General features: G+C 40.7%; 1 protein-coding gene across 1 annotated transcript; it reads right to left on the bottom strand.

Moving 5' to 3' along the window:
* Window positions 1-858: 858 nt before the first annotated feature.
* Window positions 859-13564, bottom strand: LIN7C (lin-7 homolog C, crumbs cell polarity complex component). Its single transcript, XM_056354302.1, has 5 exons — window positions 13454-13564; window positions 8607-8725; window positions 7428-7499; window positions 6876-7085; window positions 859-4381 (listed from the first exon to the last, which is right to left on the bottom strand). The coding sequence occupies exons 1-5, from the start codon at window positions 13488-13490 to the stop codon at window positions 4226-4228; spliced, it is 594 nt and encodes a 197-aa protein (XP_056210277.1). The 5' UTR covers window positions 13491-13564; the 3' UTR covers window positions 859-4225.
* Window positions 13565-14013: the final 449 nt, after the last annotated feature.

Consider the following 14013-nt stretch of genomic DNA (forward strand, 5'->3'; position numbering starts at 1 on the left):
GAAATCAGAAGTCAGAAATAAAGTATTTTCCACCAAGATTTTTCGTTGTTTTTAAATCAATTAGGCCTGTAATTGCAATGAAACAATGAGATAATGCAACTTAAAAAGCAGTAGTTGATCTAACTGCAGTCCATCTTTGGTGTAATGTTACAAGCCTTATGTTGAAATTCACAGTTTATATATCTGAACCATATTTAGCAGAACAAGAGATTGCCACCCTGTAAGCCAGAACATGGAAATTACTTTAAAATAGAATTGAAAATGTGCTTCTATTTCCAGCTCATGTGTTATCAATCCTCTACAACAAGTATTCACATAAATATTTGTGCGTGTATTTTCAGTCCGCAGTCCAGCCTACCTACGTTAGAGTCTCTACGTTCAGAACTGAAGCATTTTCTACCTTTATCTCAGTTCATAACTCCAGGCACATTTTTCCAAGAAGCTGACAATCTTACAAGGTCTTTAAACAAGGAATAACAGAAATTCCAACATCTCCCTTACTTGAGATACTTGGTTAAAGCAATTAGAAGATAGTATCTGAGTCACAATAATATACATAATTTGAATTTATGCAGCTGAGACTACAGAGTTCTCAAAAATGCAGGAGGTCCAAGGTATTATAGATGCTTTATAGCATTCTGATTTTCTTCTCCAACAAATCTGAAAATACTAGGGTAGAAAAGGGAAGACCCCTAAGCAATCAGGAGAACAAACTAATAAAAGAGTTAAAGCTTTTCTCTTTGGATGGCCACACACACTCAGGGAGTTTATGTTATGCCCAGAAATTACAAGCACCCAATTAGAGCAGTCAAAACACCACTCAAAATGGAAAATCAAAAGAACAATGCACAAACGCAATGCACGAGAAATTTAACTTTTATTTTTCTGTTGATAAAACCCAAAGATCCCTCACAGCAGCAATAGATGCAGATGTCATCTGCAGAAATGATACCTCTTCTTAATCTGTTCACCAAGTGTGCAGGGACTCTATATTAGCACAGTACAAGCACTGCTCAGTAGTAACAGAGATCATGTTTCTTGGGATATTTTAATCCATCCTTTCCTTAATATTACAGGGGTTTTATAGTATTAAAGATGACTGTTAACGAGTTGTCTGTTGATTGGAATTTTTTTGTTGTTGCAATTTAAAAACTCTTAAATTCTACATGTACAATTTCTATGCCCAGATACACCTCCCCACAATTTGCAGTAGTTGACAAACTGTATCCAAATGCTACAATTCCTAGCTGCACTAGAGTTAAGTATTTCTGTAGAGTAACAAAACACACCTTTGTTCAGTAACAGAAGGGATATAGGTTTTAAAATGCACGTTTCTATCTTGTATCCATACCTTTCTTTTATATATATATATTTATATATAGCTCTAAAACAAATCTTTACTATTTTACAATTAAATTAAAACACATCCACAATTGGTCTAACTAGTGATTTTGGTCTCAATACTTTATAAACATTAGTTGTTCCATAAAAATATACAATTCAACAACATGGTTGTATTAGTAACATGGGGCCTTCTGAAAGGCCTATGACACATAATCAACCACGCAATTCAGTGCTCATGTCATCTAACCGATAAATATTTATACTGTATTTTCAACCGATCAGTATCTTTAAAATCCAAATTTCTCTTTGCAGGCTTACCATGCTTACAAACATGCAGAAAGCAATCACATTTTTTTCTTCTCCAGTAGATCAACTGACAAAGCACAAACTACATGCTGTCATTTTTAGATCGCTAACCTTTTCCTTCCTTTCACATCCTCAATTATTTCACAATGGACCAGACTGCTCCATGTAGAAAGACCAGGGATTAGCCACATAGTAAGAACTGCACTTTTAAGTTTTAACTTTTAAGCTTCTACAAATCCAATTACTAAGTCAATTAAGATGCACCCACAGCTGCCATACAAGGGAACAGACAGCCAGTACACAACCAAGTTAATTCTAGATATATACCAAAAGGTGAACTTAAAAAAAAAAACAAACAAAAAAACCCACAACCCCCCCAAAAAAACCCCAAACCTGAACTACATAACTACAATCTCAAACCTGGTAGATTCCAAGAGGTGGATCTCTGTCCAGAAATTTTCTTCAAAACAGCACACAAAAACCATGTCACCATCAACACCGCTCGAGATAAGACATCAATTGCTTATAGCTGGAGATTTTCTTATTCCCACCACAGCACCATCCCACATAAACTTTTATAGCAATGGTGATGTAGTACAACGAAGAATTCTCCAAGTCAGAAGCAATCAGTAATAAATCGGTGGTAACCTGGCATATAAGCCTCAGAACATTGTACTCATAAAGGTAATAATAATTTAGGTATTAACTAGTCCAAGACCAATACAGTCAGTCTGTAAATAAGACTACAATAGAACATACTAAAAACACAAAAGAGGTATGACAATTAAGATGAATATTTCTTTTAAACAGCAGAAAGTCAGGGAAACATCTGGAATTCTTTTGCACTGCACTAATATATCTTCTGTTTCTGAATATAAAAATACATCTAGACAGGCAATCTAGAACTGTATACGCTATTAGATTTTCTTCCCCTTAGCTGCTTCAAGATTAGTACAAAATAATGTAAGTTACAGGAATGATTGTTGAAAATTTGTGTATGTTGGCTATTACAAAATCATTCTATGAGAACACCAACTGTAAATTATTTACAGGCGAGGTAATACAATTTCCAAAGTAACAAATCACAATTTAGGAGAAGTGTAAAAAATAATGTACTCGCCAGAACATTATAAAATCTGGTATCATTATCAGCTACACAGTAGATCACAATTAGGTTTTGTAGTTGATATACAACATATTCTTCAGAAAAGTGCCAAGATACTGCTACATAAGAATCTTTTTTCCAAAATCATTTAGCAAAAAAACCTGCATTCTATGTTAAGTAATGAAAAAAAAAAAAAAAAAAGGCAGGAAAAAAGGGATGCCAATTGTACAAGTATGCGTTCTTAAATGCCTTTGAAAAGACTGCAAATTCACTTTCACGCTTAGAGGTCTGACATGAAAGAGACTTCTTAAAAAAATCAATAGAAATATCCACGCATACTTTTTCAGGGTATTGTAGGCCATTTTAAAAGTACACATTCCTCTTAAAACTGTGAAACACACGGAGACTGAAAACATTCTAAAACCAGCAGAACTGCCAAGGGTCGTTGGGATCAGTAGTACAAAATCCTGCTGTACACCAGTCACTACTGCTGCACCCCAGGGGTCTGTACTGGGGTCCATACAGTGCAACATACTCGTTAACATGAAGCGTGATGGGACAGAGCCCCTCAAGTGAGCCATTCAAAGGGACCCTGGCAGGCTGGAGAAATGGGCAAACGAGAATCTCAAAGTTCAGTGAAGGAAAGTGTAAAATCCTGCACCTGGGGAGGAGTAACACCACGCACCAGCACAGGCGGAGAGGCTGACCAGCCGCAAAGCAGCCTTGCAGAGAACCATCCCAAGCTCACTGCGAGTCACCGCGCGCCCTGGCAGCAAAGCAGCCCAGCACTCTTCTGATCTGCGTGAGGAAGAGCGCTGCCAGCAAATTGAGGGGGGGGCGACTCTTTCCCTCTGCTCAGACGCAACTGAAGCGCTGGGTCCAGTTTTGCACTCCCCAGTTCAATACAGACACGGGCATACCAGAGTGAGTCCAGCGAAGGGCCACCAAGGTGATGAAGTGATTGGAGCGTCTGACAGACAAGAAGCTGAGAACTGGGATTGTCTAGCCTGGAGATGAGAAGGCTCAGGGGTGATCTTACCAATGGGTATAAACGCCTGATAAGGAGGAGTAAAAAAGCCAGACTCTTCTCAGCAGCATCCAGTGACTGGACAAGAGGCAACGGACACCAATGGCAATACAAGAAACTCCACTTAAATGGAAGAATGGACCTTTGTAGCGTGAGGGAGATCAAAACACTAGGACAGGTTGCCCAGAGATCTTCTGGAGTCTCCATACTTGGAGCACTTAAAAACCAAGCCTGTCAGAGTCCTGAGCAACCTGCTCTAGCTAACTCTCCTCTGAGCAGGGGGGTTACACCAGACAATCTCCAGGAGTCCCTCCAATCTCAATCATTCTGTGATTCTATGAAAAGGACAGGGTCTTTTGTAGCCCAGGCATTGGATCAACTGAGTCACAAAGCAAACTATAAAATGTAAATGGAATATATTTTCTAAGTTATCGCATACAATGTTAATTTTGCTGCCTGCGTTTGGCCGATCTCATTTTTTCAAATCTCGACTCCATTTCTTCCAGGACCTTTGGTGTGTATCGCACAACTAATTTAACCTTTCCTTGAGCTGCCTTCAGCAGTTCTACTGCTTTTTCGTGGTGTTCACCTTCGACACTCTGCAAAGTATAAACCATTAAGTACAGTATTAGAAAACAGATTTTTTCATTTTTTGTACAACTTCTGTAAAATCAAATATTGAAGCATTCTAGTTTGAAGACTGCACAAGGACAACATCACCCAAGTTCAGGATTTATTCTTCAGCAAATCAATAAGACGTGATGATAAATTTTACTAATCAGTATTTAAAAAAAAAAAACAACAAAAGGGTAGCACAAAAATTTTAGTTAGGTTTACGCTGAAAAATTAAATTGTTTACATACAGTAAGTGAAATCAGGATAACATTAAGCAGTTATGGAATCACACTTAAAAATAAACAACTTCAGCAGGTCACTTATTTAAAATTCAAGATTATTTTTCTTCTTTCGGCATACGTTTTAAATTCAGTAGTCACCCTCAATTTGTGTATTAAGTTGCCACATGACAACTGTGAGATAGCTGCCTTCTTGATGCTATCCTGTGTTACAAGGCAATACAGTGCATACTGGGTGCCTGCAGTATAGCAGCCAACGTGCAGTGTGTTGCCTGTCTCAGGGCTCCACACGTCTCTCAGTAAATGCAAGGTATTCAAGATTAAGAATAACCTAACCCAACTCTTTAAGAACAGAATGAAAACATTTTCCCTAAAACAACTCCCAGAATTTATTAGGGTTATATTAATCTAGTTACCAACTTTAAGTAACAGTTCTGAACAACTGCACCCACATATATATTCCTGGACAGCACACATTTTATCAGAAAAACTTATTTCTCCCGAACTTATTAAACACAATGATAGGACTACCCCAAGCCTACCTCCCACTGGTGCTATTAGAAGCTAGAAGGCAGGTGATGTACCTGTTGATTGGAGGGTTTCCCCGTTACTATAAAGTTACTTACAGAAAGAAAGACAACAATTAAAAAAAACCCAAGTTATTTCTCTTCTATCAGACTTAGACAACACATAGATCTGAGTGTTTTCATTTTTGTTAATCAAGTGGATGTGTAGGTTGTTCTGTTTAAAAAGGCTAATAAAAGGTTTGTGAAGTTCTACGCTTACCATATCAAAACACCTAAAATTCTGGAGTACACCAGTCTCCCAGCTGGAAAAAAACCAAACTTGTTTTAAGGCACATTCACTGCAGTCTTGGCAGTGGCAATTTATTTTTCATTTCTTCATTAATTAATTAGAAATTACAATTAAAAGAATATGCCTGTCGTGTATTAAGACGACAGGATTCCATCTGTAAACATCAGCAGACAATTCCTCTGAGACCACGCTGGCATTCTCAACAGTATTTTATGCACTCACTTGCTGCACTCTTACAATGGTTACATCTGTATTTATATACGTGTATGCAGACATGCAGTCATTAGCTGCACCAACTGTCTGACGATCAGGCTCAGTTTTGGATAGAGTGGTGGTTTTGTTTTCTTTAAGGGGGTCTGTGGGTGAGGAAGGTCTCATCTAAAGAGGGTTCTATACCCATCCCTCACTGCTTCAAAGTAACAGGAAGGCCAAGCCAAGGACAGTTGCACCACTATGGTCATAATTTCTCTTACGTCTCCTAAAAAGTACATTTGGACTCCCAGGTAATAATCAGGAGCCAAGCATGTCAGAGATCTGGGCTAGCAGCAACTTCCCAGAGTACAGACACCCAGTAAGTCTCTATTCTTGTCAAAAAAAACCACTGGGGTTAAAAAGCATAGGATTTGGTTTGATGCTCAGTCTCAAAATAAAATTTGGTTTGCAGATGTAATGCAGAACATTAAGCTAGCATACAGCTTCTCTAAACTAAAAGCAGGGGGTTGAGAGATATTTACATGCATTTCACTGGCAGCTACCATAAGTCAAAGCCTGTCCACAGCCTCCTCTTTCCAGTCACCCTGTGTTTTATTTTGTATTGTAACTCTTCACAAGAGGATACTTATTAAAAATAAATATCCACAACGGCATTTTAGACATATGCTCCTTAAAATATTCTAAAAAGCCTCTATTTTTGAAGCTCCATGCACTTAAGTGGAAAGAAAAAAAACACCACAGAACTGAAGATAGCACCACCTTGTAGTTCCACCTTATTACAGCTTTCATAATACAGTAGCATTTTTGTTGGGATAATGAGAATCTGGTCAGTCTAACTCAACATAGCATAACTACTTACCTTAGAAGGTGCAGAAAACTATTATTTTAAATCTGTATCATGAAACTTGTATGAAAGAGGAAGCCATAATGGCAGTTACTATTTCATACAACAATTCTTTGAGTCAATTTATAGAACCCTTCAGAATCTGAAATACTGACATAAGTAGTACAGTTCCCAGTTGAGACAGATCACCAAAGCATAATCCTAGAGCTCTCTACAGAAACCTACTCAAGTTGTTCTTGCAAGGTCAGAAAGAAACTACTTTGCCAAGGTTAAAAATGACATCGAGCTTGTGCCCTGCATATTCCCTGTGTGCCCCCACGTGGAAACAAGTCGTTACTGCTACAGAAAGTGAAAACCAGTTCCTACCACTCCGTTTACAGAAAGCAGCTGGTCTCCACGTTTCAGGCCTCCATGTCTATCAGCTATACCGCCAGGGATAATTCGAGAGATATAGATTGGAGAATTTTGTTCTTTGCCTCCCATAATGTTGAATCCAAGACCTTCTTCGGTTTTGGGTAGTTCAACCACTCTGGGATGGGAATGACCTTCGCTAGCAGCAAATGCAGCTACGGTGGCCTGTAAGGAATAAGACATTCCTATTTATAAGAAATTAAATGCAGACCCCTTAACTAGAGACGGCGACCAGACTGAAAAAGAATTTTTATCTCAAAGTACTTAATTGTTAAGACAAACGAGATGAATTCCTTAGATACCAACACTAGCATGAAAAATTTAGGACTCCAAGAATAAAATTAAAATGGAAGAAACTTAAAAATAACAAGTCTTTTTTATACCTTTTAATAACCCATTAAGTTCATCCATTTTATCAGACATCTAGATAATAGCCTTCTGAATTTTAAATAATCTTCTGCTTCTAAATTAACAAACTACTGTATTTTACACCGGTTTGAGGTTTACCTTTGCTGTTGCATTAGCTCTAACTTCTGGGCTACTGCTGATATCCACAGTTTCGTATACGTGTTCGTACACCTTTAGAGACAAAACAGTTTTACGCATGGGGAGAACAGACATTTTTCTCTGTAGATTATACAACAAAATATCAGGTACAACTCAAAAATGTGTAAATTAAAAAGTACACACCTCTAATAAGAAGTTACTCCCTGATTCACTACAATGCGTCAAGTGACAACCTACCTTACTATCAGGCAATACCACTCTTGGCATCTTTATCGCTCAGTTAATCCACACATATCCAGGTCTCAACCTAAATCTTCCCTCCTCCCACGGCATTCAGACCTCACCATGAATTTACAAATGCTTATAGCTAATCTCACACACGTGACTGGAGACACGGATGACTATCTTCTGTTGTTTGATTCAAGATCGAACTCTTCAATAAGGATGCATGCAAAATCACCTACGGACAACTCTTTAAAGCTCTCCTGACAATGTATCCCTCCCCACAAACCCCCAAATTTTCCTTCAACTGAGGCAACTAATTGAATACCTTCAGAAAAAAGAAGTTATTGAAAACACAGAGGCAATAAGAATACTAATGCTAAGGACATGTTTACACTGAGGGCTAACACATATCCTTACATCTACCTGTCAACCATTTGGACTTGCTACACAACAAACACACCATCCTCAACAGGATGGAAATATTAAGATGACATCTGTATCTACAAACTGATCTTTTAAATTATTCCAGGTGTTATCATCAGTGGTAGCACTAACAGAAAGAGCAAAGCATATTCAATCACCTAAAAATCTCTGAAAGAGTAGCTGGAAGGAACATGAGGTGGTGCAAGGCCCCACCTCAAGGTGATGCTGATACCGAGGCAATTGGTACTTTGTCCATTCTTACACTCCAAGATGACAGCCTGCTAGCTGCTGGTAAAGACAGGCTCTCAAAATAACATCTAAGAAGTTATTTGCTCCTGAGCCATTATTTAACACACCTATTCTAGCTTAAATTATTTGCTTTTGAATTTTAAAAAATAAGTTTTGTTCTATTAAACTTTGTAAATCAGCTTTTAAGAAGAACAAAATCAGATTAATGCACTGAGCACAAAAATGAAAAGGTAAAACATTGTTTTTTAACTCAAGGTAACTGCTTATGTCAGGTTAACTTACCTCCCTTACAGCATTACAGAATTCACTTTGAAGGACCCTTTGCAAAGCCTGTAGCTTTTGTGGTGGCACTTCTCCACTTCTCTGTAATTTTTCCAGCAACTCAATTGCTCTGCAGATGTCTACAGGAAAATAAAACACTAGTAATGAGTAATGCCTGAGGAAACCCGAAGTGTTTTTTAGTTTGGTTTTTTTTGTTGGATTTTTTAATTTTTTTTTTTAAATTAACGGAGCAGTCTGTGTACATACTGGGTATACACCTTAAAACTATGTACTAGTTTCCTCTCTCCCATAGAACTACTTATCTACAAAATGTTACATTAAACCACCGTACTTTCAGACTATTAAGTCAACCACAGCAACGCAACCCTGTAAAATATCCGAAGGTATCACTTCCATATGCATATTACAAAGACAATCTGATTTTTCCTTGAAGATTAAATCATATTGAACCATTTTGTTGATGTATATACTACTAACATTTCATATGCGTACTTCAAAATCTATCTACTGCATGGACAAAATTCTTTTTACACAGCTAGAATATCATTAAATATGCTAACAAACCTTTTATGTTCAAAAAATTCGTTCAACAAGTAGACTTGTTGCTTCTCCTACAACAGCACTGAGAACTACCTGGCCCCAAACCTCTTTGTTCCAGTTCCTAGAAATTTGTTCCTAAGAACTCAAATTGTCCACGTTCTCATGAAAGTGGATGCTGCTTTGTGAAACTGAACTCCCTGTGAAGGATTTGGTTCCAGACCGGTACGACTCAAGACAGGCATCGAACACTATGTGGCGTGGACCTGGCAGCTCTACACGAGTAGCATATATTCATAGCTCTCACTTGTATTTCCAAAGTGTTACATTAGTGATCATTCTGAATCACGCAATTCCTTGAACAGAAGCAGAACAGTCTCTCAGAAAAGCACACAGAAAGGATTACCTTCATTATCACAAAGGCAAAGAAGCAGTGATTAATATACTATATAAATAAGGCACAGATTATTTTAGAAAAGGACGAAGGCTAGGACACTGCTATATCCCAAATGCATTACTTTTTTCTGTAATTAATTTTCAGGCAATCATTCTTCATGTGAATGCACGTCTACTCAATAGCATCACGTCAGCACAGAAAAAGTGCAATAGCCACAAACTCCTCCTAAAGACGAAGTCAAAAAAGAGAGAATTTATGTAACTGAAGGAGAAGACAAGGGGGTGCCTGTTCTGAAATTAATGTCAAGTGCACTGGCCAGAGATAACCCACAGTGATGTTCTGCCCACTTTCAATGTTCTTTCCATCTCCATGAGTTACGAAAAAATGCTTCTAAAGCTTTTAATTTCCTAGCACACATTTTGTATTTCATTTAACATATAAACTCATCAGTGAAATTAAAGAGATTCTAGATGCAATTGTTTTTTATGATGCAAAATCACCAGCTTTCTTAGTAATCCTTGTGTTCAGCAACAGCAGTACAAATTATCTTAATTTCATGAAGTCTCACACTTAACAGTTTGAAGTACAATGATCAACAAATGTCGACAGAAGCACTTCCAATCCTGCAACACTCCATAAATTCATGAGAAAGTCTAGTAAGTATATAAATTACAATACAGCTATCATTTAAATACTTGCAGATGTTTGCAGACAAATAACTACTTCATGCACATAAAAAGTACAGTTCCATGCAGCTGTTCTTGTGCCTGCAGCCCACGAACCATGAAGTGCGTGAACTTGTTATCTAACAGTTTGATCAGGACACTGCCAGAAATTTTTAAGGGCAACAGCAACCTACTGATCCAAAGAGTAGCGGCAGAAATAAACGCTCCAGAACTCCATTCGCTAATTCCTCGTCTTTTTCCAACTTCTGTATTTCATCAATAAACTCGATATATTTCCTACCTGGATCTCCTAACAGACAGAACTACATCACATTTTATACCCTAAGGAGAAATTGGCTGGTTTGGGAACCAGCTGTGTCTTTCATAAAGCACAGACTAGAAGCACACAATCCACTTGTCAAAAAGTGACTGGGATACACTGAACTGGATTCCTTTTAGATGAAACTAAAGCAGAAAATGCACTTTAATAAAAAAGGGCTTTCAGATCAAAGGACCAAACTGCTGCTGTAAAGTAAAAACCCAAAGTAGACAAGCACAGCATGAAAATTGGGTCCTCAGCATTCCACAGATCTCCTTTTACCACACTGCTCCACTTGCTCGGGCAGACACAGGCAAGGGATCCCACTACCAGGACACACTTTTTCCCCAACAGTTGTTTTGTTTTGCCCTGTTGACAGGACCCCATTATACCAGTCCGAAAGTGAAATGAGCGTAACTTTTTCCTACTGAACTGCATTAGGCACGACCAGTCAAAAGCTGAAGATTCAATCTCTCCCAGCAATACTGCTCTGGAAAGGAACTAGTGTGGCTGGGAACAAGTGGCAAAACACACCTTTCGTTTTCAAGAAAAGATTGTTGACTGCCCTGTTGATGTAGTTTGCTTCCTCCCAAAGCACTGCTCAGCTGTATGTATTGATCAGCTGAAAGCTGATTGTTCCAGTAATGGATTTCAACAAGGATTGATGTAGAAATTACTCTAGAGGTAGATGATAAAAAAACCCCACACATAAAACTCATTGTAAAATTGAATCCACACAACTAAAAAACCGATTTTCTTTTAACGTTTTCATCCTTTTTATATCAGTCATCCGTTCTTCACAAATAATTTTTTGTGATCACAGGATGCTAGATCGAGGTTCTGACAAAAAAAAGGAAAAAAAAAAAGATACATTTAAACTAAAAGAATGTGGAGAAAAAGCCAGGAAGATACCACCACTCCAAACGTATGTGTGAACTAAACACAGAAAGAGGAAAAATGCAGCATCTTCATAGATGCTCATTATTAACCACCTCCGCCGCTTCTGTTCAAATAGTCTGGATTCCTAAGGTGTATGCAGAGGTATCACACATCACTGCCAAACCATAAGAATAACTTCAAAATATAAAATGTTGTTTCAGCCCTGCACTCCAGTGAATTTGGGTGGTGGTGTTCGCAATGCCGCTCGGAGGAGAGAACAGACAGGGAGAATTTTCAGTTGCCCTGATGGTAAGCATATGGTAAACATTTAAAATCAGCTTGATTTCTACACTATTCTCTCTTTTCTTATGCTATATGCCAGCAACATTAGTGATGTTCACTTTCAAGCTGCTGCTGATTCATCATCGAGTTATCTGCAGTCAACCCCATACAATTAACAGATTATTCATTTCTGTAAATAAACCTCTTGCAAGTCTGTTATACTGTGTTCCCTTTCTCTTCTTTTATTAAAAAGACCAATATGCCAGGAAGACTAAATAGCTCCTTTGTTCCACTGATCCCTAAGTAACTGCAGATTTGTTTGTTTTCACGGACAGTGCATAGTGGCAGGGTAATGAAGTAGAGAAGGATGCTGCCCAAGGTTTAACTCCGCAGACCTAACAAGAGCAACTAATCCACTGCCAAAGCAGCTGCCCTAATTAACAAGCTTCAGAACAGAGAGGGTAAATGAGCTGTGGAGTGGGAAGCAAAGTCCTTACGTAACTCACTATTTACAGGCCTTCTCTCACACATTACAAGTGGTTCACTTGTGGAATGGGAAGGAAGATTAAGCAAATAGAAAAACGGAGTTCTGGGGTAGGTAACATGATAGTACCAAGCACAATCAAGTGGGTGTATCTACAAAAAAGCATCTAGCACTGCGAGTAGAGGGAGTGGTCCCAACGAGACCCAGGGGAAAAACACTCCATTCATCCCATCGTCTACACTCCACTTAATTGCTTTCCCTTTCAAAAACAGGATTTCTCATTCTCTGTATTCCCATTTAGATTCCATTTCCCAATCCCTATATTCCTAAATATGCACTAATAAACCAACCATTTGTAATGCTATACAAGCATGTGTTCACTGAGCTACTGCAGACATTGCACAGTTCTGAAGAACCACCCTGAAGGAAGTCTATCGTTGTTTCTTAAAAGCCCTGGATAAAAAGACACAAACATACTATAGTTAGGTTCTGTATTTTACCAGCTTCCCTACTAATTCCGGTTACAGACTGCACCGCTGTTAACAATACAAATTACTATCAAGTGGCAAATCGGGATGAAAACATAAACGCAAGAGAATAACGGAGTTGAGAAGATCCACGAAAAAGTGTATAGGGACCCGTGTGTGTCAGTTGCCTGCTATAAAAACAAGAAAGTTATCACTGCTAAGACACAGCCTAACAGACAGGACTTGAACACAGCTAATTCTTAGCTTTCAGAGTAAGTTTCCCCAGGAATGAAAGAGAAACAAGGAGCTCTCAGGCGAGCGGAGCTGGCAGAAGGCACAGCAGACCCATCTACAGGCGGCCTGGGGCGAGCGCGTCCCCAGAAACCCGGCCACACCCCGAAACGCGAGGAAACCCCTCGGGGGCTGCGCAAAGAGCCGAGGGAGCGAGTGCCACCCGCACACCGCAAGAACCAGCGGCGAAGGGAAACATCTCCAGAGCAGCCACCGCACGGCCGCTCCCCGGCCGCCCGGGGGGCGGAGGAGCCGCTCGGTGCCCCGCGGCGGGCCGGAGTAGTGCCGCCATGGCTGCTCGCTCTCCCTCCCGGCACGGCACGACACTGCACAGCACGGCACGGCGGCACTGGCCCAGGCCCCGGGCCGGGGCAAGGGGGCCGGGGAAGGCCGCCCCCAGGCCTCGGGCCAGGCCCCTAGCAGCGCGCCCCAGCACCGGGCTACGGCAGCGGCCCCACCTCGCCCGCAGCGGCAAGCGGCCAGCGGCCAGCAGCGCCCGTCCCTCAGCAGCCGCCGCCGCGCTCACCTCGCTCCAGGCGCACCGGCTCGCCCAACGCCGCCATCTTCTCCTCGCCGCGGCCCGACGGGAAGTGACGCAGGGCTGCCGGAAGGGCAGCCGCAGGGGGCGGGGCTGGCGCCGGCAGGGGGCGACATGGCGGATCGAGGGGGAACCTGGCAGCCCCGGTCGCGACAGCGGCTTCGGTCGCGACAGCAGCCTGCGGCTTCCTTGGAGCCACGGCAGCGCCCACCTGGGGTGTGCCCAGGGGCAGGGGCAGCGCGGGGCGGCCGCAGGGCCCTGCAGAGGCCGGCACCGCCCGCGCGCCGGGGCTGCCCTGGGCGCCGGCCTGAGCTAGGGCTGGTTCGCTAGGGAATGCCCTCTTCTTTTATTTTTTTCTTCATCCTATAACGTGACTAAGGATTCGTCACACGTTAAAAACACCACACAGGGAACGCATCTCTGTCTGTGCACCCTGAGTGACCCTGGAGATGGAATATGTATAAAAAGGTGGTTCTGCCAGTGTGAAATGCAAAGCGTGTGCTTTACGTTTCTTTAGCATGGATTTAATCTATGTGTGGGGCTAATGT

This window comes from Falco biarmicus, chromosome 10 (assembly GCF_023638135.1).
Source record: "Falco biarmicus isolate bFalBia1 chromosome 10, bFalBia1.pri, whole genome shotgun sequence".
Lineage (NCBI taxonomy): Eukaryota > Metazoa > Chordata > Aves > Falconiformes > Falconidae > Falco > Falco biarmicus.